General features: G+C 39.7%; 2 protein-coding genes across 4 annotated transcripts in view; one reads left to right on the top strand and one right to left on the bottom strand.

The window, feature by feature from the left end:
- The window catches only part of KIF2A (kinesin family member 2A), a 41,659-nt gene extending 24,793 nt beyond the window's left edge, over positions 1-16,866 (top strand). The window contains exons 13-20 of one of the 3 annotated variants that reach the window (XM_054397690.1): positions 113-317; positions 3,464-3,574; positions 5,205-5,272; positions 7,144-7,257; positions 8,329-8,479; positions 10,124-10,225; positions 11,984-12,119; positions 13,903-16,866. In XM_054397690.1, coding sequence (XP_054253665.1) covers positions 113-317; positions 3,464-3,574; positions 5,205-5,272; positions 7,144-7,257; positions 8,329-8,479; positions 10,124-10,225; positions 11,984-12,119; positions 13,903-13,988 — 973 coding nt within the window. In that variant the 3' untranslated portion in view covers positions 13,989-16,866. The remainder of the gene's footprint in view (positions 1-112; positions 318-3,463; positions 3,575-5,204; positions 5,273-7,143; positions 7,258-8,328; positions 8,480-10,123; positions 10,226-11,983; positions 12,120-13,902) is intronic. The other 2 variants (XM_054397691.1, XM_054397693.1) reach the window with 2 other exon arrangements.
- A 7-nt stretch (positions 16,867-16,873) lies between these two features.
- On the bottom strand, positions 16,874-22,378 carry LOC128979466 (probable dimethyladenosine transferase). Its single transcript, XM_054397694.1, has 12 exons — positions 22,287-22,378; positions 21,793-21,866; positions 21,238-21,324; positions 20,793-20,854; positions 20,603-20,696; positions 20,472-20,521; positions 19,553-19,676; positions 19,367-19,459; positions 18,636-18,700; positions 18,278-18,341; positions 17,693-17,799; positions 16,874-16,968 (listed from the first exon to the last, which is right to left on the bottom strand). Exons 1-12 carry the CDS (start codon positions 22,345-22,347, stop codon positions 16,926-16,928), a joined length of 924 nt encoding a protein of 307 aa, XP_054253669.1. The 5' UTR covers positions 22,348-22,378; the 3' UTR covers positions 16,874-16,925.
- Between the last annotated feature and the right edge of the window lie 1,681 nt (positions 22,379-24,059).

Raw genomic sequence — 24,059 nt, 5'->3', positions numbered from 1 at the left:
TAAGAAAATACAGAACTTTGCCCTGATAAAAACAGCATTCTGGGGTTAGTGTGTTTAACATGTGTGGTCCTTCACCTGTTCATGTCCTTCCCTCCTCTCCTTTTGTTTAAAGGACGTCTGGCCAGACATCTGCAAATGCACACTCATCTCGAAGCCATGCAGTGTTTCAGATTATTCTCAGAAGGAAAGGGAAATTGCATGGTAAATTTTCTCTGATTGATTTGGCTGGTAATGAAAGAGGAGCAGATACTTCCAGTGCAGACAGGCAGACTCGACTGGAAGGCGCAGAAATTAACAAGAGCCTTTTAGCACTCAAGGTAACTGAAAAGTTTCCGTTGCCTCATAGTAGGTGGAAGCCATCTACATCTAATAGCAGTGACTATTAAAACCAATGTTTTTGTAGGCTTTGCTTGTCTACATTGTCTACTGATGTGAGAGGTAAAATAATGCATTGATTTTTTTCCTCTAAATGCCTGAAGGAACACTTGGTAATTACCAAGTAGAAACATTGCAGAAACATTGTGCTATAAACTTGCATGCAGTTAAAAAACAAAACAAAACAACCTCCAGGAGAAGTCCCCAACAGTTGAATTTGAAGACTTTCCTGATACGTATCTAAGATGGGAGGACAGATGATTGACTTGGGTACTCAAGGGCTGAAATGCTAAGTGGAAATATTCTTACCGATCAACTCATTTTTCCGTAAAATTGCCTTTACAGCATATTTATGTATGGCTGTTAATTAATTCACTAAAGCAACACAACAGCAGCCTATTCAGAAGGAACTAACAAATAGATTAAAATAACTCTTGAAAGTTGGAATCTATTTTTTGACTACTCTATAGCAGATTGTCTGATACACAGTCACTTTACAGATTTTCATACACTAAACCAGGACACATCAAGAGAGCTAAGAAATATTATTTATTCATGTGCTGCCGTTTTTTAAAATTATTATTATGTTTGAAAAAACTTTCAGTAGGAAAGTAGCTTTTTGGTCGCAACTGGGGAAACAGTAGTTCTGTGCATCTCAGAACTTCTCTCTGCTGTTAGTTGGGATTTGGTTACCTACTCTCAGCACCAGCACTGTAGTTTTATATAAAGAATATAACCACTGAAATCACTGTGCTTACTTTTTTATGCCCAGTATAAACTTGGGAGAAGACTTGTATCTGATTCTAAGCAGATCTCACAAAACACCACAGAACTGTAACGTGTAATGTGTGTTACAAAATTGTATGGCATGTTGAAAAAGTAGAAACAGCAGTTCCAAAAACTGTGGCCTACTTTGCTTTCACAGTGAAGTAAATAATTCAAGCAACGTTGTGTTGACTTTATCACTTGTCTCTAAGTGTGATTGAATAAAGCTGGTTCTCTTTTTATTTTTTTTTTTTCCCCCTAGTTTATATACTGATTTTTTTTTTTTTTTAACTGGCTGGTGCCTTCAGTGCCATACCCTTACAACACATTTCATTTTCATACAACATTATATCAGCGGGGAAAAAAAAAGGGGGGAGGACTTGCAGAGATCTTAACAATAGTGCCATAAGCTACAACTTTCTAAATGATGTTAGTTTTCCGTTTTTCACCTATCCCCAAAAACATTACACAGCTTTTTGCATCTGTATTCCAAGACCCTTGAAGTTACTGTCAAATTCAAATTAAACTAGTATGTTCTGAGGAGTGGTCTGAGTGGTCTTTGATGGTAATCCAAGATTTACTATTTGCATCTGGATATCAATCCTATCTTTAATATGTTCACATTTTTGGTACAGGAATTTATTTCTGTAATGTCTCTACATGGAAGTAGCATTGTTACTTTGTTACTTGGTTTTCTGAGTTGTGATGAAAAGCAAAAGTAGTTAAAAACCCTTTAGTTTAGAGGCTGGCAGTGTCTTCCAATAATCCTATTACAATTAAGGAGATAATACAACTCTAATTTTTCAGGAGTGAGCTAACTAAAAATTGTCACAGATAATTAAAATACTTTAATTAAACTTGACAGTTGCTATATCAGTAATTCAATATATACATTTATTACTGGGTTTAGTTTGTGATGTCACTTGTTGAAAACCTGTTGCCCCGCTTCCTGTTGAACCTTTTTTTCTCCTTATGTAAGTATAGCATTAATGTACAAATTCAAAAAAATCTAAGGAATGCACTGCCTTGCTCACCTATGAGTCCTTTTTAGCATTTGCATGTGGAATTCACGTTCCACAAGCTCCAGTCTTTCTGTTTATCTGAGCTGTGTCCATTCTGTAAAATTCAGCTGGTGAGTTTTTTTTAAATAAGCACTTAAAAGTCAACTTGCCCTTGTGTTTGTTCTGTTCTGTATCATGGCAGTTTTATTCTGAGCCTGTTTTCAGTTCTGGATTACGCTATTTCACAGTTGCAACATTTTCTTGGATTATCATCCCACAGTTTTTAGCCTGGCTTTTGAAAGAAACTGTTTCTAGGAAGTTTTTAAAGGCCATAAGAATATGTTTGCAGCTTGAGGATTAGCTGAGCTACTGCAGAACTATTCATATAAGAGAAATGCAATTCTACCTATTACTGCTGCTAAAAGCAAAGCTCTAGTTTGAAAAGCTTTTTTTGAAGTACGATCGTTTGAAGTTCTATGTGTAGACATATTGAAACTACCAAGTAAGCCACGCATCTGAAGAGTTGCCTGAAGTATTAAGTAAGGCAAAGGCAAAACCTGGAATTAATGATCAAAATATGACAATCAGAACAACAGCACAGATCTTGGTTTACACTGCTGTAACTTCATAGTAATTTCATAGTCTATACAGCTGTATAGTATTTCTCACTGGAACTTTCCAGCTAATTACAAATATTAGTTTAGCCCAATACCCTTGTGAGTAAAAGAAGAGACGTTATCCCTTTTTTTTCACATGAAGAATGTTTTAAAACTGGAGATCACTTAAGTTTTCAAGCATCTTCCAATACTGAGTATGTCAATAGAGAGCATTGCTCACTAGGTTTGTGACCTCTGGAAGCTTTCAGAAAAATTGGTGTCTTCTGAGCTTTAAAGAGTGTTGGTCATAGAGCCAGAATCAAAGTTGCTGCTTCTAATGTCGCTGTCCACACTATTCCTGCTGGCAGAGGCTGTCAATCATTCAGGCTTTTGCAGCTGATAATCAGAAATAAGTGTTAATGTAGTCATTTAACATCAATACTGATCTTTTGTTTTGTTTTGTTGTTGGATACAATAGATGTAAATAAATGAGATTCAGAAATTTTTTAGGCTCCTACATTCTTTTTCAGTTCCTGCCTCTCTGCTGAACTTAATGAGAGGTCAAAGCCTAAAGCTTCTTGAATCCAGTCTTTAATAGTAAATTTTAATGATGTTTTGGGGACAGCAACACAATTCAGGCATGTATTTTCTTTTCCTTTGAATTGCATTTTTTCTTATATCGAATTAACCCATGTTAAAGATACATAAACCTGTTTGGTCTTTCAGGAGTGCATTAGAGCCTTAGGCCGAAATAAGCCTCATACACCCTTCCGAGCAAGTAAACTTACTCAGGTGCTACGAGATTCATTCATAGGAGAAAACTCCCGTACCTGCATGGTAAGTTGATCTGGTTAACTGTTTGTTCTAGCAATTACAAAGAGAAAATATGCTGAGAATTGTCCTGATTTCAGCTGGGATAGAGGTGTGTTTTTTTGTTTTGTTTTTTTCTTTTTTTTTTTTTTTTGTCTTAATAGCTGGTACAGTGCTGTATTTTGGATTTAGTGTGAGATCACTGATGTTTTCAGTAGTTGTTAAGTAGTGCTTATCCTCAGTTAAGGACTTTTCCACTTGCAATGCTCTGCCAGCAAGCAGATGCACAAGAAGCTGGGAGGGAGCATGACCAGGACAGCTGACCCAACTTCATCAGTATCAGTCTCCTGTTGCCATACTGCCACAAAAATATTAGCGTGTAGTATCATAGAGGTGCTTGCCCTAAGTAGTGACTTTATGGCTCTCCTGAAAGAAGCATAGGTGAAAAAAACTACCCTACTGAGAGAAACTGAGACAAGCAATGATGCTACTGATAGCAGTTTCTTAGTGTGTTTTCCTGAGTGCTGGAAGAAGGTGAGATCTTCAGGGTATGTTACTTTACTGGAAAAGGAAAGACTTATGGATTCCAGATATGTCCAATAAGTTAGCTATGAAGTATTGTTACAGGTAACTTCTAATTGAGAAAAAATATCTCTACCTAAATAAATAGGTAGATACAAGCTGATCTTTAATATTATTAAGTACAGTTTTATACTGTGGGCAAAAAGATCTCTTAAGTCAGTAGGGAGTCTGATTGAATGGAGAACAGCTTACCAAGAGACAAAAAAAACCCAATCTGTTAATTATTTGCAGGACTTAGTAGACTTACCTTCTGCTGAGCTACATATTTCATAGAATTGTAAAGGTTGGAAAAGATCTCTAAAATCATCAAGTCTGACTCTCAGCTACCTTTGCCACTAAACAATGCCCTGAAGTGCCACATCTACGCCTCTTTTGAACAGTTCCAGGGATGGTGACTCCTATTCCCTCCCTGGGCAACCTACTTCAATGCCTGACCACTCTTACAGTAAAGAATTCTTTTCTAATATCCAATCTAAACCTCCCTTGGCACACCATGAGGCCATTTCCTCTCATCCTATCACTAGTTATGTAAGAGACCAACACCTGGCTTAGTGCTACCTCCTTTCAGGTAGTTGAAAAGAGCAATGAGATCTCCCCTTGGCCTTCGCTAGACGAAACTATCCCAGCTCCCTCAGCTGCTTCTCATAAGACATGTTCTCCAGACTCCTCACCAGCTTCATTGCCCTTCTCTGGACCTGCTCCAGCACCTCAATACATCTCTTATACTGCAGTGCCCAAAACTGAATGCAGTACTCAATTTCCGTTTTTTGAGGAGTCTTTTATTTTTACAGTTAAAGTTTTGCATTTGCATATTTTGTTAGAAAGACTGTGAGGTGGGGGAAATTGCCTGAATTTCTGTGACTTTTTAATGTTCCAGGTAAGGTTAAAAAATTTGCATTTAAGCTTTGACTTGACATCTCTTTCTCTGAGAGGTTGTTGCATATGCACAGCTGTGCATAGCAGGCAGTTTTTGCAGAAAATAAATTGAATTGGAGAGTTGAAAAAAGAAGAAGAGTTTATTTACTGTTTCATCTGTACAGAGTGATGTGTCAGTGTGTGGCTTGCTTTTCTCCAGATTGCTACAATTTCTCCAGGGATGGCATCGTGTGAAAACACTCTAAATACATTGAGATACGCAAACAGGTATGGGAAATGCTACTGCTTATAACTATACTGGCTGTTTATTACTGACATTTGGAATAGTGTTGCTCTATGAGGTATAATTATTTAGCTACTTGAATAATTTTATTATACTTAGATCACTTAGTAAGACTCAAAGCAAATTACTGACCCAGGGTGATATTTAAATTGTGTGACTTTCTACAACTGTAACAATAGAAACTGCATATAAGCCATTATCCAGAGGTGGGTAATGCTCTCGAGGCACCATCTCTTTCATTAAGGGTAGTTGGTATGATGATTCCCTGGGTTCTTAGCTGAAATACCTTTCAGCAATGTAAATATTTTTTTCATCCCCTTGGTGGAATTGCATGCAGTTGCTACTCCCTTTCATACATACATATGAAAATTTGTGCTTTCCAACTTCAGATAAATAGTCGAGGCCCCTCAGTAAAGAGTCAGTTAATAATCAGTGGGGAGAAATCAGCACCTCCAGAGGCTAACACAGCGTTTCTGAGACCTGTACTGCTTTCTCTCTTCCGTCAGTGTGAAAGGAGCCTTCCCCCACTACATTCTCCTTTGTTTAGTGTCTGTGGAGGGAGGGTGATCAGGTCCTGCTTGTCCCTTGTAACAGGTTAACACACTGTAACGGATTAACCTGCCTGTTCCCTTCCAACACAGACGGGAGGGAGAAGTAACACTCAAAAACTCTGGGATGAGATAAAAAGAGTTGAAATTAAAAAATATTTAATATAAATGAGATATTACCTTAGCTAGTACTACAATGCACAATTACCTCAACTTAGCCTGTTTGCAGAAAAATCGCAGTGAAATGCAAACAAAAAAATCCAACATAAAGCAGAAAACAGAGCTAACCGTCTCCCACGCCTGTCCTTGCCGTCCTTGTGGAAAAAAGAGCCAGCACCCAAAACCCAGAACCTAAAAGCAGCAACTGGAACGGGAAGCCTTTCATGTTACAATCTGAACTTCAAGCCCCATAATACTTTGCTCCAGCCAACACTTTCATTTTGAAGCTGGCATAAGGCAGGATGGTTTTGATTAACAGCAGCAAATATTCAGCTTAACCCATGACACCCTGTAGTTGCACTTGTCACCATAGACCCCCCTCAGGCTTTAGTGCAAAGGACAAAGGAGACAAATAGGCCTCTGGGCCTCAGAAACCCTGGTTCTGCCAGAATAGTCTGCCATCTAGTGGGCTGCTTGTTACCAGTGAAAGATCAAGCAGAATCACTTAGGCTCCTGCTTGGCTGGGCACCCAATCCCGTCACTATTTGGGCACAAAGGGCTGGTGTGAAAGGTTGCCACCCACTCCTCTCATTATCTGAATGTCTCTGTGTATTTCTAGTACATGGAACAGAAAACTGTTTCTTCCCTTTGGTGTTAAGTTTTTATGGAGTAAATGTCTCTCTAAACTGGCTTCCTCTGTTTTGTGTAGTATTTTACGTTTTTCTAGGAATTTATCATTTTCATAATACAATTAGGTTTTAACTACTGGACATCAGAGCTCATGCAGTGTAAACCAGGGGACAGAATAGAATGTAAAGGTTTGTAGCTGTAGTGGCTTGCTATTTAAAAAAAAAGACATTTAGTGGAATATTGAATGTAGAGCAAATTTCATTAACAGCACAAAAATCTGGAAGTGCTCTTCTGAAAACACTGTTGTTACACTTCCCTGCAAATTAGCAACACTGATTTTGTTAGTGATCTGTAAGTCTGTTTGCAGAAGGTTCAAAATATTGGCATATTTGTGTTATAATATAAAAACAATTTAATAGTTAAAGTAGTAAAGAAGTATGCTAAACAAAGACTTGTAATTTTAACTGTGTTCATGAGAACATTTTCTTTTAATTTGCTGCTGTATTTTGCTGCTGCAGAGTAAAGGAATTTGGAATTAGTCCTTCGGACATTCCCTTCTCACAGGGTAGTGGCAGTCGCTCTGATCTCTCTCCTTCCTATGAGTATGACGACTTTTCTCCTTCAATCACCAGGTCTACTTCATTCTATACATGGAATCTTTATTTTTTAGTTTTCTTTTTGACTATGTAATTTTACAGACCAACCTTTCATTAGCTCCCTTGCCTTGAGTCGCATATACTTTTTTTTAATTACGTTTGGCAGGTGATGGTTCTGCATGATCTGCAATCATCTTGCCAGTATTTTGTTCACCCTCCTTAAACATCCACTCTGTATCCAGGCTTGCTAGTTTCCTTCATACATTTTAATTTTTTTTTAAACGGTGATGTCACCTTTGTATATTTAGTGGACCAAATCTGAAAAGACTATGTTTAAGGCAATTTGAATATCTCTCATTAAAAGAGAAAACAATTCTCACACATATGTCTCTTAAAAAGTAAGTGCGTGCTACTCGATTTCTTTTTTTTTCATGTAAAAGAATTAAGATGTTCTCAAACTTGCTATACTTACAAACTTCCATCTGGCTGTTTTGTAAACTTGCTTTTAAATGGGCTTTCAATTGACAGAATTATTACCAATGTTTGAACTATTTTCATGCTGCAAAGAGCCTAACATTTTAGTAAGATATTTTAATGTTTGAAATTATCTTAATTAAAGGCTCTATTCATTCTCTGAGATTCTTGTTTGCAAATTATTTTCTTCAGAATTCTTGGTGGATTTGTTTGTAAAAAGTAGTGGTGTACTGATCGACTAACGTTTTTTACAGCACAATTGTGCACACAGGAAAAGAAAGATGTTCAGGTTTAGGCTGCTTAATGAAGTTTTCTCTCAAATATTACTCCTGGTTAAGGAGTTTTGCCCTCTCAGCTGTTAATGAGTAGCAAGATTTCAATCAGAAAATGCCTCGTGATAGAAGTTGGACTGTGATCTGCATGAAAGTAGTTGAAATGCAGTGGTCCATGGTTTTCAGAAGTTGGACTAATACATTTTTGTCACTTGAAAGTACATTAAATTTGTGAAGCTGACATCATCATCATCATTATTAAATGAATTAATTGTCCTTAAACCCATAGAGCTTTATTTTTGGTTGTAACTCTTCTGCACAGGAAGTTATTAATTTACAATGAAACGTCTTCTGCTTGTAGGGTGAAGGAGCTGACGGTTGTTCCTAGTGCTGTAGGAGATATCTGTCCCATTAGACACCCTGCTCCCAGTCAGACTGATGACTTGGAGACACAGTGGGGTGTGGGGAGCTCTCCTCAGAGAGATGATCTCAAACTGCTTTGTGAACAAAATGTGAGTTGTTTACAGCATTATGTGGACAGAGATGATAAATACAGTGGTAGAATGAATCCAGAGTAATGTGCATTTATAGCCTGTTAGTAAGACCATAAAGTAAATACAGCATGCCTGTGCATTGCTTTATGTTATGATGCTTATTCCCAAATAAAATCACAACCAAAAACGTTTCTCGGAGGGTAAGAGGAGAATGTTTTACTTTATTTTGTCTTCATTGCTGATGAAGACTTTTAATGTCTAAGCAAGGTCTGCTCTAGGCTCTGATGTTCCTTAGTGTGCATTTTTTTCCCAGCACAGTTTCATTTTTTTTTTTAGGTGGTTAGAAGTATCTTGGACACCTCTCTGTTTTATTTAACACTCTTGTGTTTCTGAGTGTTATTTTCCTTGCATGCAACACCCATTTCAAGTGAAGTTGCCTTTCTCTGCATTTAGAAATCTGGCTACCCATCCTTCTTGTTGTTAATATTCTGATTTTCACAGGGTGGTACTCCAGTGTACTGTTTGGAGAGAGCCACATCATGTTCCCAGCATATCTTGGCTGCTGGAGTAGGGAGCTGAGAGGCATCTTCTAAAGGGCATTTTCTTCTCATTGATGTTTATCAGCTCTAGTCCTAAAATATTCCTAGCCCTGTTCCTAAAATGTTCAACAGGAATTAAAATTCAATTTGCAGAAATGCTGAAAGAAAATAAAAATCCTTTCTATCTGAACTTATTTTTCACAAGGTGCCTTCTCAGACACCTTTTCATGGTTTCTGCTGTATTTCTTATTTTAGTAACTTGCCTTTTTTTAAGAACAAGCTGGTAACAGAACACTGTAACAGGCTCCCCAGAGAGGTTGTGGAGTCTCTGGAGAGATTCTAAACCCACCTGGGCACAACCCTGTGCAGCTCTAAGTGAACTTGCTTTAGCAGGTGGGCTGGACTAGATGATAACCAGAGGTCCCTTCCAACCCTTACCATTCTGTGATTTCCTAGAGCTTCTCCCTGAACAGCCCTTCCAGACAGATACCCTTTTATGTAATATTTTTTCATTTTTCCTGTGGAATTGGTTTAAGTTTTGCAATATATTTTAAGAGAGATTTCAAAGGCATCATGTAAGGAACTCAACTGTATTGCTCAAACATTAATTGCAGCCTACCTGTCACCTTCCCCTTCCTTATCAATTTCTAAAGAAGTCCTGTGTGCCCTATTTTGTGATTCTGTTATGCATTTTTCTGATCTCACTATGTACATTTTAAAGTACTCATTTTACACCTATTCTACTTTTCTAAAAAAAAAAAATATTAATTTCATTTTGATTTCCTGAAATTTATTGAATGCAATTGCAGTTCTCTTTTTCTGAATTTTTTTTGTCTATTGTAATATACATAAAAAAGGCCCTGACACAAACCAAGTTTCTGTCTTAAAAACCTACTAGAAATTAGCATTCTTCCCTTGTGAATTTTTTAGTGAATATGAATTACATTTAACACCGTGAACACTTTGAACACTTTGAATTTATTGCCTGCTCTGCTCATTTGTGGAGGTTTTCTTGTTAGATATGTTAAATTCTGTTTTTTGACAATGATGGATGGATCTCATTTAATATATTTCCTGTAGCCACAGTGCTTTCCAGGCTAACAAGCTTAACTATTGTTTTTAGGAAGAGGAAGTTTCTCCACAGCTGCTTAATTTCCATGAAGCTGTGTCACAAATGGTAGAAATGGAAGAGCAAGTAGTAGAAGATCACAGAGCTGTCTTCCAGGTAAAAGATGGAGCTGTACTTTGTTTTGTCCTAATCCAGGGGTTCAAATTTTCCCAGTGAAAGTACATGCTCTTGAAGCTGTAGGGTATATTATCTGCTGCTGGTCATTCTGCTGCTCTCAGATTGCCGAATTCCTTTATTATGCTAAGCCCCTTGTGGCAGACTAATCTTTGTCTTCCTGATGAAAGGCAAGCATATTTCTGTATCATCACAGAAATTTAGTAAAATTTTCCTTTTCAACAAACATTCCTAAATGAACTGTCCAGCATAAGAAAAGTTGCTTTTTTTTCTTTTTGCTCTCTTTACTGTTCACTGTATTTTCATTGTAGTCCTTTTCCAGCAAAAGTGACTGTGTTGGAAGATGTTTGTTCAGACTGGTCTTGAGATTTTCCATTTCACTGTCTGACTTGTAGGCTAGAGCTGGCAGTTAATAATAATGTCTGAATTAGCACCATTTTTATTTGGTCATCTCCCTCGAAGGTACTGCAGTTCTCCCTACAAGTATCTCACCTGAGTATCCTTTTGTATCTGAGTATCTCAGTATCTGAGATACTGAGATCCCGAAGACATACCTGTTTCTAACTGCCTGTTCGCTTCCTTTCTACAGATACATAAAGATTTTCACTTGCTATTAGGTATGGTTTTTTGAAAGAATAGTGCCCATGCAGCATAACGTTGGTCAGAGCGATGAAGCCTTTTACAGTCACAAAAGAAATTACAGTAATCAGTATGAGTTACTACTTTTCAGAAGGAGATGTGAACTGCTGCTGTTCATAGCCTTAGAGCTTTCAGGAAAGCTGTCTGTTTGGCATGTCTGCTGCAGGAGAACAGCAGAACATTAAACCTATAGGGAATACACACATCTGCTCTGTTTAGGTATCTGACTTATTGGAACACTGATGTGTGTTCATAATACAGTAGGATGCTAAATAACACATTTTGCAACAGATGTAAAGATTTAGTTTCTAGGAACCATCAGCCCTGAAGTAAAACATGGAAGAGTGTGAAAGTCGTATGGCATAGCTGTGTCCTAATACCTGTGACTTCTGGAGAGACAAGCTGTATTAGTTTAGGATGTTACTGCACCTATATGTCCATCTGGCCTTCTGCTAGAGATTACTGCTCCTCTCAACAGTCACTGAATGGAAACACCTACGAACCTGCGCTCCACAGCATGGTAGTTAGTGGCTTGTTAGCCTATGCTGTGTGTGGAGGTGGACTGCACCAATACAAAATCTGCAGCTGTACCAGGCAGAAGTTGTCTTCTGTCAGTTTTCTTCCAGATGTCTAAATGTTGAAAATGGATCAATGCAATGAATCATGCTCTAGATAGAATTATTTTGGCTCTCTGACTAGCAGTGACGGTATGGTTATAGTCAGTGGCTGCTAGCCTATACTTATATTTGAAGCCTGACTTGGAAGTTTGGTACCTACCTAATAGAACATAACCATGACATAAAGTTCTGTGAGTTTCTTAGCTTTACAACCACCTAATCTTCTGAGTTTGAAGAGAACTGGAATAGCTGGGGTTCACCTGCTGCTGGTATGGCCACTGGAATTAAGAAACCATGTAGAAAACATACGGGTTTGCTGAGTTAGAAAAAAGGTTTCATTTTAGGATTGAAATCTGTTATATTGAGGTATCTAGACAGTACGAGTATGGTCATCTTGAGAAAAGGTCTGAGTTTTTTGTCTTGAAACTTGTCTTGAAACTTTGATAATGTATTTAATTGGAGGGTTTTTTTACTTTCTGTCTAGGAATCTATTAGATGGCTGGAAGATGAAAAATCTCTTCTCAAGATGACAGAAGAAGCGGACTATGATGTGGACTCCTATGCTACCCAACTTGAAGCAATTCTGGATCAAAAAATTGATATTCTGATCGAACTTAGAGGTAGGTTGCTTTTAATCACTTTTGTGTGTTTTCATCTGCTAGGGAGACTTGCAGTAATAGTGAGGAGGAAAGCAAAGAGTGGTTATGTTTCAGGTATTTTTTTGCCTTATGCTGCTTTGCAATATCTGTGTAAGGAAGAGCTATTCCGCTGCCTAGGAATTAGTTTGTATCTGTTCTCAGGTCATCCTAGTTCAAAGGAAAAATGCTTGCTTTACTTCCAGGAAATGTAAACTCAATCCTGCAATTTTCCTTTGGTCCAAAGCAAGAAAGGAAGGAAAAAAGAATATCCAAACTGTGCCCAAAAAGCCAAAAAAGAAGATAATGCCATGAGGAAAAAGTAGTAGGAATTCCCAGTTCTTGCTCTATCACATTCTGTAGTGTAGCAGGGACCCTGCTGTAAGTTTTAAGACTCTGCTTAAGAGCAGCATCAAGCCCTGAGTTGTTGTTAGCTTACTTTTTTTCTTTCAGCAGGCTGTCTGAATTTTATCAGCCTCTCTTTTTTGAAACTGCAGATTATTCTTAGTGCCCAAAACTGACTCTTCCACTTGTCTTCTAAAATCAGATGAATTTTTCTTTTTAGCTTCTGTGACTATTTGGACTCCAAGAGAGATACTGTACTTGTAAAAAATTCAAGAGTGGGCTTGGGGACTCAACAGTGGGGGTGGGATTTTTTTGATCTGTGTTAAGAAGCTCCTTGTAAGATAAAACATTACTTTTTACTCAATCTGAGTATCTGCTGTAGGCTAGAATACATAAATCAGATGTGGCCTGTCTTAAACATACATTGGCACCAGTGTACTTCAGCAAAAATTTGGAGGTACATTCCTTTGTTTTTGTTATGAATGATAGCTCCCTCTTTAGAAGACAACATTTTGAGACACCGGCAGTGAAAAAACACACAGTTTAGGTGACTTCCTGACCTTGGAAAACTTATTAGATACTGCTTTGGAAAGATGTACAGGAGGCATAGGCTATCTAAGAGGTCCTTGCCCCTTTACAGGCAGCGTGATACATATATACTTTTAGGGAAGGGAGGAACTGTTAAGTCAAAAATAATTTCTCCAAGTATCTTCTATGTTCTGCTCATGGCACAGTATGGTCACTGGATGTTTTAACTTCTATTCCTGTTGCTCTGGAAGTGACATCTTTATGCTGTCATTTTTGTTCCTTTCCTCCCAATCTTGGGCATGTTATTGGGCAATGGAGTGGGACAGAAAAAGAAATATGAAAGGATGTTACACTTCCTTTCTCAGTTTTTTTCCATTCTTGTTATACTTAGGTCTGTATACATTTGATGACTTACACAATTTAATTACAAATGCTTTTCCACATTGATAGAAAAAGGGGGAAATAGAAATATAATCTGCTGGGTTTTAGAATGTGCAGAGGTGACTAACTGTAAACAATTTTCTATACCTCTAAGGATAATTTGGAAGGTGCTGGGAAGGAAAAGGACATATGTGGTGTGTATCTTCCTATGCTCTGTATGAATTTAAGTCTGAACAGGTTACGTGCTGGGAATGCAGTTGTGGTTTCCAAACCTATCCTGCCTAGAGACAAGCCAGTCCCTGTAAGAAGGGACTAAGTTGCTAAGCAACTTGCTTGTATAGTGAGTATTGGATTAAGCTTATGTCAGTCCTCTGCAGTTTGTAGCATCAGCTATTTTTGTGAAGAAATGTTCTTTGTTGTGCATTAGGGACGGGATGTAGAGCATCAGGGCTTAGTTTCAAGATCTGTGTTGAGCACAGGCACATCAGGACTCATTTTCTCTTTTTCATTAAAGATAAAGTGAAATCTTTCCGGACAGCGCTACAAGAGGAGGAACAGGCCAGTAAACAGATCAACCCAAAAAGATCACGTGCCCTTTGAAATGGGCCTTTGCTGCTCAAGAAGTCTACAATCCTGTACTGCTGTAGCACACGTTTGTTACAAAATCAAGTGGCTGTAAGAACTCAAGTACTTGAAAGTGTAAAAATGTTAGAAATATCTGTGGAAATGTCCTGTTTCTTATTCACCTGAATGACGTTTTCATATGTGAAATGCTCCTATGATGTCTACAAAATGCTTCTAGACCAGACAGCACAACCATGCAGGGTTCAGATCTGTGAAGCACTTTTTAAAAAATATTTCATTTATTCAAATTGTGAATTTTATGTTGGGAAATATTTGCCATATTTATAATAACAGAGTAAAACTGTGGCCATTAAAATGTCACAGCATTTCCTTGTGCCTATGTTCATTTTGAGGATTTTGCACAATACCTCTACGTAGCACTAATAGAAATCCCATGAGTACGTGAAGTCTTACAAACGGTGCCATGTATATCAACACTTTTTTAGGTGGTGGCACTCAAGTTATTTTTGCAAGTCAGTATCCAGAAAAGATTGACTTTTTTCATGTAAGAACTTCACGTCAAATGAAGAACTGTAAACCTTTCTAGGAGTTCTCCTTGTTTCCAGGAGTTCGTATCTGCAGGCTCTCCCTTGAACTCTTTAAAATAAAACCACTTTTGGAATGCAAACCTATATAAGGGAAATAAAGGGGAAGGCAGTGAAGAGAGAGTTAAATGAGCCAGGAATTCTTGTAGTGTTCAATGTTTGTACCTCCCATGGAAAGGCAGGCTATGGGAAGCTCTTTGTTGCATCATGGTTAAAAATGAAAAAAAATCCTGCTGTGTGTAAACACGAAAACTGAAACAATGTAGATTTTACATAATGTGTTTAATAAATTAAGCTATTAAATAAACTACAGATGAGACTTTACTTCTCTTAAAGTTGTGTTGTGCTTTGGGAAGGGTTTCACTTCGTAAGCATATTACACTTTTTAATTCGCCTCTCATTTCAGAATGAGTTATTTATTCTGGAGCTTCTATACGAAGTCATACAGAAGTTGTTCCCCAGAGCACTGTCCTGAATTGAGTTTTGCAGAACATCTCACAGACCTTGCTGGACTTTTAAGGGTGTTATCCATCATAGTTCAAAGGGAAAAGCCAGCATGACAAAAGGCAGTGTTGGTACGTGATAGTACACATTATCATAGGGTACCAGAAGGTTTCTTTGAGGCTGCTCTGAAGAAAGCTTACTTTCTAAAAAGGCTGTGAAGACATCGTACATGAGACACAGTGGCTTCCCTACTGTTCCTCCAAGCCAAGGGCCACAACTTGGCTGTGGTTTTGAGTGGGTACCAAAAAAGGACAGGAAACACAGGCAGCTAGATTTCTGCAGCTTTTTATCAAGCCTTGTAAATGACATGTCAGGTAGCATATACAAGTGGAGATTGTCTGCTGCAAGGAAATGGTGAAGAAACAGCCTTTGTGGCAGAGCCTGCTGTACAAGTCAGATCTAGATACTGAAGCAGTAAGAATCAAGATAAACTGATAAGGCTGGTTACAGCACTTGAATTCCTACAGTCTGTTGCTGTGATGTACTGGAATTACTTGACCAACACTCAAGACAAGCTTTATTCCTGTCCTGTAAAACAAAAGCATTTAAGAAGTGTGACACATCCCCAGCCCTTGCTCCTTCTGAGTTTGAGCACACTGCTATGGCTACTTATTTCACTCTTAAGTATTGGTTCTGTGTGTAGTGAAGCAGCACTATAGACAACCTCTTAGGATGCATGGAAATTTAAGTCCGTATTTCTGTACATGCTTCTGAATCAATGATTTTTAAATAATTGGTATTGGATGTGTATAAAAATGGAGTTGTATCCAGGGGTTTTGCTAATTTGCGTCTTCTCCAAAGATGACTGTGGTCTTAGAAAGATAGGCTATGCATGAAAAAAAGATGATGAGAGTTAGTACACAGAAGTGATGCTTTCAGCACTGCATGATGCTTCAAACTCACTGCTTTCCTGAATCGTAAGACAGATTGAAGTGGATTTTAACTTCAAACGCTGCTATGCAGAGTTAATGCAAACCTCCTTGGGAAAACTCTGCCATGTCCGTAGTAAGAAACGTATCTAATACAAACTATATTAAGACACTTGAGTAAGTCAGGATACGGATGTGTAGGCAGTGCTCTAAGGCTCACTGAAAGCTTTGATCTGTGCTCAAACTCCTCCTTGCCTTGAAGGGTGAAGTACTTTTCTTATAAAAATAGCTGCTTACATTAACAACTGACAAAAAATCCTGCTGTGTATGCTTCTGAGCACTGGCACGTTGGTAGTTTTTTGCTGGTTTCTACACTAGTCTGACAACAATAAGGAGGGAGTAAGAAGAGATGATACTGGTAGTTTCGGATACCTTGGTAATGTTTTTGTAAATGATAGCAAACCCGCAAGATAAATGAAAAACAGTTGCTAAGATTTCTGCAAGAGAAGCGGATTACTGAGAGATTAGGAATGCAAGTAGCTACCAGAGGACAAATGGAAGAGGCAGGCACTTCAGATTAACAGAAGGTATTTAAAGACATGATAGAACAAATGGAAAAAATCCCCAATACATGGCATTGCTACAGCTCTGGTTTTGTTGCCCAGACCACGTTGAGTATTGTGCAAAAATACACTGAGGTCAAGTCTGCAATCAGACTTTACAAATCACAATTTACAAATGTAAATTACGACTGCATCAGTCCGTGTTATTTGATATACTTAAAAATTACTGTCATGTGGAAGTACATCACTCCCTTCCATCATGATAGTAGTTATCACTTGTGAAATACAGAGCAGCAGCTTCTTCCCTGGATGTAAGGTTTTAGTGCTGTCTTCAGGTTCATTGCCTTTGTGAGAAGAGCTTGTCCTACTGCAGTCACTTAGGTAACACTTTGGGTGACAAAATACAGAACATCCTCATTCGTCTAGTAGAATCTAGGAGAAATGGATGCCTTCTGAATTGAAGCCGTGCAGCAGTCTGAAAAAGAGAAATATTTGTTACAATTTCTACAAATTTGTACTTCAGCTTCAGGCATTTCTAAGACCTGCTGGCTGGCAAAGAACATACAAAACCAGCATGAAAACAGCCATCGCTGTCCAACCGCCATAAAGAATGGTTACACATCTTAAACTAGAAGTTATTAGCAGATTCGCTGTTTTAGAGATGCAGCTGTTATTTGCAAGGAGGTTAGTTATATTGCATCCTCCCAGGTTTATTATCTTTCTTTAAAGAGTGGTAGCTGAGAAACAGCTAGGAATTTTTATCTTAAATTAGGAAAGGATTCATCTTGCCACTTAAATTAACTGACCAGAAGAGCGAGCAGAATATAGCAGTTAATTACTCAAATTTCCAAATTATGCTAAAGATCACAACCTAATCCCCAAAGAGAGGGAAAGGTTGTGTAGGTCTCCAGGGAAATTACAACAACCATTTCCATTATTAAAGCTATTTTTACAGGTACAGTACACAAATACCAGGAATGGGGATCTTCAGCTAGTTGCTTCTCAATATTGTAAGCAGGAATGAAAACACGTAAGAGAGTTTTAAGTGTTTGTTTGTGTTCAGAACTGGGAGCAAAGAGTGTCTGGTGCTGAAAGAGTACTATTCCTATGCAACTCAATACCAACCTGTGTGCTACACAGGTACAGATGCAGATAGAATTTGAAGATGATGATAAAGGCATAAAGAGGGGAAAAAATACCTAATGAAATCATCTATATCCATTGAGCGGGCTCGTTTTTCAGAGTAACCTGTATTTTTTAGTACTGTTTGTATCTTCTCTGCAATTTTGAAGTTTTCTGGTATTTCCTGTCAATGGAAAATAGAATACACTTTTTTTTTTTTTTTATTCCTAGCATAGGAAAAAACTTCATTTAAGTAACTATTATTTCCCTGCTTTTAGAAGAGTTCTTGTCTCAAATGATAGAAGTTTGTCTTTTTTCTAATATGGGTTACTGTATTCTGTTCTTTCATCTGAATGTTTATACCTCAGCTCATTCATTATAAATTAAACACAATAGTATTGCTAAGCAGACAACATTTTTTTTATTAAATTAGTGGAAGTCCTTGAGACATGTACAGTGAATACATTACTAATATACTCAGCTTTCAGCTTTCTCACTGCAATTTATTGACCCTGTCAGACTTTTTTAGAATTGAGTTTCTCCCTTTCTCAAATTCTCATGTAAAAACTTTTAACATGTTAACCTCTCCAATATTGGTATCTTACTCATAAAATTCAGTATGTAGGCCACAGTACACAGAATTTATTATATTAAAAACTTACTGTATTATGTAAGGAACAATGAATTCGGTAATTATGATCCAGCAACTGCGCTACAGCGCTTGACCTGAAAGAAATAAACATTTAGAAGGAAAACTAAGCTTTAAGTTTTGGTTTTTTTTCTTGACTGATTGTTACTCTTTGATATAAAAAAGTGCAACTACTATGCAGAGACGTTTTTAAATGGCTGCCTGGTTTTCTTCTTCCTTCTCAAGCCTGTGACCTCAGCATAAATCCTCCATCATGGTTTATCACAGTGCTGGCACACATACAGCACTGCTATACATTCGCATGAAAGAAATGGTTGAACTGGATGGGCTGTAGAACTTTGAAAATATTTCCTTAATAGATGGCTACTTACTTAAATGCTGCGGAAAGTGTCTTGTTTTTCCTAACAAAGGCTATCCTTACCAGGCCATCCCACTCCTGAAAGTAAAAATTTCAGAATTTACTGAAAGGAACATACAGCTCCTACAAGCAAGGACAGTCACTATTGACAATTTCACAACAATACTGAACAAAAATCTTTCAGGAAAATAATTTTTTAAGCAATAGAAATTCAGTCCTGTCTTGGACAAAGCAATACAAATGAAGGAGAAATACTTTACCCACCAAACCCTGGATAATTGGGGTTTTTTGTGCCTAGGCACTACTAGCCTGATCTTGCTGAGAAGTCGAGATGCTTGCAGAAAATCCAGCCAACACTGGGCAAGGCTGAAGTAAGTCTTGAAAATCAAAGCATTTAAAAAGTTAAGATTAAGATTACAACCCTGTCTTCTGAGAGTATACACAATCATCTGAGGATAAGACTTCTCACAGATACTCCTTTGATCATAATGAACAAAGTCATCAGCCAGGCGGGTTTCTGGGAGATACGAACCACAATTAACAGTTGCTATTACTAGCAACTCTCCAACTGACATGGAGATGGTAGCTCAGTCACCTCAGAAGTACTGTAAACAAAGCTGCACCTGAATTTCTGGTGGCACATTCAGGTAACATCCTAACGCAAGAATGATCAGTAAAGGCATTTTGGGATTATGTAAATGCCAATGAACAGCTGGTGTTCGGCAGTATGCACCCGATGCTGACCTGGAAGTTGATAGGAGGTGGTGGGTTCTTTGGCTCTATTCTGACAACACTGGATTCAACCTTGGGAGGAGGCCTGAAGTTGTTCTTTCCAACCTGTTATTAAGGAGAAGTCAGGCACCTACACCAATAGGCAAACCCTCACATTCCTAGAAACATTATTGTATTTGATAGTTCAGAATGATGTACCTTCATCAGATGGTCCACTCGAGCTAGTAACTGGGTATTAATAGAAAGTCTGCAGTAGAGTTTTGTTCCTGGTTTTGCAACCAAACGCCATGCAAATTCCCTTTGAAACATAAGTATTGCACACCTGAGAACAAGAGAAGGGAGACAATGAATTCACAGTGATCAAAAGCCATCTAAGACACCTGGAAAACACAAGATCTCAGCACTGAGAAGCAATAGAAGTTTGTCATAAACCAACTCTGCCTTAATCAGTTCAGTCTGTTATGAAAAACAACAAAACTTGGTGGAACCATCCAAACATCCCTAAAGCCACAACAGAATTTGATTCATTTTATGTTAAAGATATACGGCTCAGCATCAAAGAGACAGAAGCAGGTATCAAGAGTTTTGCACCTGGCTGTAACACATCATTTCGAATTAACTATGATGAGCCCTTCAAACACCCACTCTCCAGCTGAAACAAATGACTAGTAATGTCACTAGCATTACTGCTTCAGGGAGAAAAATCAAGAACTGTTGACACACATGGAAGTAACTGGGCAGTCACATTTTCACACCAGATGTTAATTGTCTAATTCTAGCCTTCCCGTTCTTCCTTTCTCAAATAGGAAGGCACTTGAAATGCTACAACGCTTTCCTTATCCCTAGATTAGTAGTGTAATACTAGTGTAAGGAGGTGCATTTCTTGTTTTCATCAGCTGGACACTCACTGATGCCATGACCAAATTTTTCCCTCGTGCTTAATACAATGACATAAACTATTTTCCAGGCACTAGGAGGTTTCATATTACAGAGAAAAAAAAAGGTGCATCTCTGATGTACCAATGATAAGAACTAAAAAAAAAAAATAAATTTTGGAATATTTGAAAAAAATATTTTTTCCCTATGAGGTAATACAGAGTTCTGTTCTTCCACATACCTGAAGAAAGGTCTATGAAGCAACAACTTGAAAACAAAAGGTGAAGAAATCTGAAGAAAAGAGTAATAGCATTAGTCTAATCTCTGGGAAATCATAATTTAAAAGGTTTTATCATGTTGTTTAATCTATACCTGGTAAGGCAAGTTAGCCACACATGCATCAAAGAATGGTAAATCTGTTTTCAAGATATCGCCAACTTTGATTTCAAGCTTGTTTGCCAGACACCTGGGGGAAAATACACTGTAGTTATCCTCAGAGAACTATGTTGCCAAAGCCCTTGCACCAGTTTCAGTGCTGGTTATTTCCACAGTTGATACTTACGTGCCCTGAACTCTCTTCTGAAGTTCACCAACAAGTCTAGGGTCAATTTCACAAGCAATAACCTGAAAACAAAGCATGTGTTTGCTACTTCATACAATTCCTCCCAACTGGGATTAAAATCTCAAGTGTAAAAAAAACCCCAAACCAAACTATCTAGGGTTGCAGGTTTAAGTAATTCTTCAAAATTCCTTATCAGGCTGTGAGTCTTCCTGCCTTTTCAAAACAAGCAAGCTGTACCACATAAACAGGTAAAAATACTATAGTTTGATAAAATCATGCCCAACATTTACATGAACATCTTAAAAAACACTGAAATTAAGCAAGTGTTAGGTAATTCTACTTATTTGAACCAAGCAGATGAAGATCCTTCTGTTTGTCATAGTCTAAGACATAATGTGGGAGCAGGGGGGCACACAACGTATGTGTGTGGGAAATCCTCACTTACTTTTTTTACTTTCTCTAACATCTTTACTGTCAGGTTACCAGTTCCCGGGCCTACTTCCAGAATGACATCTGTACGTCGCAGGGCAGCCTAAGAACATACGGCATTTTGGTTATTTTTTTACAACTCATTTCAAGCAACCATTTAATTTCAAAACAAAAGCTACATGCAGCTCAGTAACAAGCCACAAACAGCTAGTAGAGAAGGATGTAGAAAGTCATCAAAGGGGAACGATGAAAATAAGAATATCTTAAAGCTAATTTATGACAGATCTTTAGCGAAGCGTAGGAAAATACACAAGTTGCCACACTTTAAACAAAAGTAAGGCATTAACTGCAGTAAAGAAGGAAGATCCCTCCACAACCACAAAAAGGCCAGAGTCAGGGAAGAGGACTGTGCGTCTGGACACGCTTTCCCAAGGAACTCTCGGCCAGCTCTGCCCGGCGCAGCCTGCGGTGTAGGGCCAAAGCGCCCTGCCCGCGGCCCCAGAGCAGCTCCCGGTCGGCCACTGCCGCCCGCCGCCTGCCCATCGGCGATCCCCGTTTCATTTCCAGGCACCTTCTCGATGATGCTGTTGACGACGAGGGGATTCTTCAAGATGTGCTGGCCGGCTCCTTTGTTGAAGAGGATGCCTAAGGCAGAGAGAAGCGCTACTCTCGCTTCAAGCGCGCCCCGCGAAAACGTGAAGGCAAAACTCTTCCTTTTTTTTCTCTACCGCTGGCATTCCCAGAATCATGGAATCACAGAACGCTCTGGGTTGGAGGGGACTTTAAGGATTATCTAGTTGCAACCCCCCATGCAATGGGCAAGGGCACCTCCTACTAGGCCTGTAGAGATGCTGCTTATGTGTGCTGAAACCTCCAGGCATCTGGAATCGTAAACCCCTCTCACTTTTCCCAACTCAAGCCGCGCATACCACCAGAAGCTGCCTTCCCCCGGGCCTCCAGGGAGGCCGCTCCCGGGATCGAGGCACCGCCGAACACGGCCAAGTGCAGGCCGGGCCGGGACTGCCAGGCCTCCGTACCCGGCGGCGACGCGCGGCCCGCACTCACCGGTAGCACGGACCTCCCGGCTTTCCTTCCGCGGCCGTTTCCCGGCCCGCACCTTGGGCATGGCGGCGACTGACAGCACTAAGGCCCCTCTCCCAGAGCACGTGTAGTGCGGAACTGCAGCTCCCGAGCAGCGTCGGGGCCAGGGCAGCGCGACGCGCCGGACAGTGCCCCCTCGCGGGCCGGAGGTGTAGCCGAGCCGTGCTCGTGTGGCGGCAGGCTGTGCTGGTGGCGGCGGGGTGCTTCCGGCAGAGCCGCGGCTCTGAGTCACAAAGCGCGTTCTCTCCACGAAAAGTAAAACCTCCCCGCCCGAAAGGAACTCCCGCAGAGCGTCACCCGGCTCGATTAAAGCCATTCAGCTGCAGGGCTGCCGGTACAGCACGTGACATTGGATGCCCCTCACTGCACTTCTGTGGTGCAGTGTGGTCGGGAGGGTTTCACAGATAGCATCAGGTTGGAAGTGACCCTCAAAGGTCATCTTGTCCAACGCCCCTGAAGTGAGCAGGGACACCTCCAACTAGATCAGGCTGCCCAGAGCCACATCAAGTTGGATCTTGAATGTCGCTTAGGGATGGGGCCTCAACCACATCCCTGGGCAACCTGTGTTTCAGTATTTTACCACTCACTGTAAAGAAGTTCTTCCTTATGTCCAGCCGACACCTACCCTGCTCCAGTTTCAAACCACTGCCCCTCAACCTATCAGTAGATGCTCTTCTCGTGAGAAACAAGCTCACTCCTAAAAATTTTGTTGAGAGACAAAGTCTGTTAAAGAAGGTTTAATTTATAGCGCTGGGTACATACTTTCCTGCATGTACACCTTTCCTTCCACATAACTCTTCCTGTGCAACAACCTGATTAGTTCCAAGAACAAAGAACCTCTGCCACATAAGAAGAGATCCTGACACTGCACGTCTGGTGGTGGTCTCTTCAGGGGCCACTGGATGCTTGAACTTCTGAACTCAAGTGTCCCAGACACACGGACCGGTGCCTGACCCAGCACGAAATGTCGTGGGCTCCAGCCTTGGGGGTGGGATCTTCACATTCTTCCTGCTTTCTCACTTATACCCTTAATTAGCGGAAGCAAAATTACATCCCCTATCTTTATTTATCACACTTCTCAACAGTCCTTACCCAGCCTTCCTGTCAGTCCCCTTCAGATGCTGAAACGTAATTACAAGGTCTCCCCAGAGCCTTCTCTTTTACAGGCTGAACAGCCCCAACTCTCTCAGGCTGCCTTATAGAAGAGGTGCTCCAGCCTCTGATCATCTTTGTCGTCTCCTCTGGACCCACAGGTCCATATATCTCTTCTGTTGTGGGCCCCATAGTTGGACACAGTACTCCAGCTGAGGTCTCACCAGAGCAGAGTGGAAGAGTCAACCTCTGTGGTGCCCATGCTTCTTTTGATGCAGCCCAAAATGTGACTGGCGTTGCAAGTGTGCATTGTTGGCTCATGTCCAGCTTCCCCTTTATTCTGCTCTTGTGAGACCCTACCTCGAATACCGCATTCAGTTCTGTCCCCATCATAAGAACACAGAGCTGTTGGAGCAAGTCCAGAGGAGGGCCACAAAGAAGATCCAAGGGCTGAAACACATCTGCCATGAGACCAAGCTGAAGGAGCGGAGGTTGTTCAGCCTAGAGAAGGGAAGACTCAGTGTGGGGGGACACACACTGTACAGCTTCCTTCCACTACCTCAAGGGATCCTGCAGAAAGGCTGGAGAGTGACTTTTCATAAAGGCTGTCTAACAATAGGACAAGGGGAAATGGTTTTAGACTGG

This window comes from Indicator indicator, chromosome Z (assembly GCF_027791375.1).
Source record: "Indicator indicator isolate 239-I01 chromosome Z, UM_Iind_1.1, whole genome shotgun sequence".
In the NCBI taxonomy this organism is placed as follows: Eukaryota; Metazoa; Chordata; class Aves; order Piciformes; family Indicatoridae; genus Indicator; species Indicator indicator.
Note: the sequence above shows the minus strand (reverse complement) of the source record. Positions and strands in the feature narration are given on the sequence as shown.

Coding starts and splice junctions, on each gene's coding strand:
- LOC128979466 (XM_054397694.1), bottom strand. CDS start 22,347: ATGCCCAAGGTGCGGGCCGGGAAACGGCCGCGGAAGGAAAGCCGGGAG. Junction 20,522..20,602: donor TGGCTAACTTGCCTTACCAG/GTATAGATTAAA, acceptor TCTTTTCTTCAG/ATTTCTTCACCTTTTGTTTT. Junction 19,677..20,471: donor CTTCATAGACCTTTCTTCAG/GTATGTGGAAGA, acceptor TCTTGTTCTCAG/GTGTGCAATACTTATGTTTC.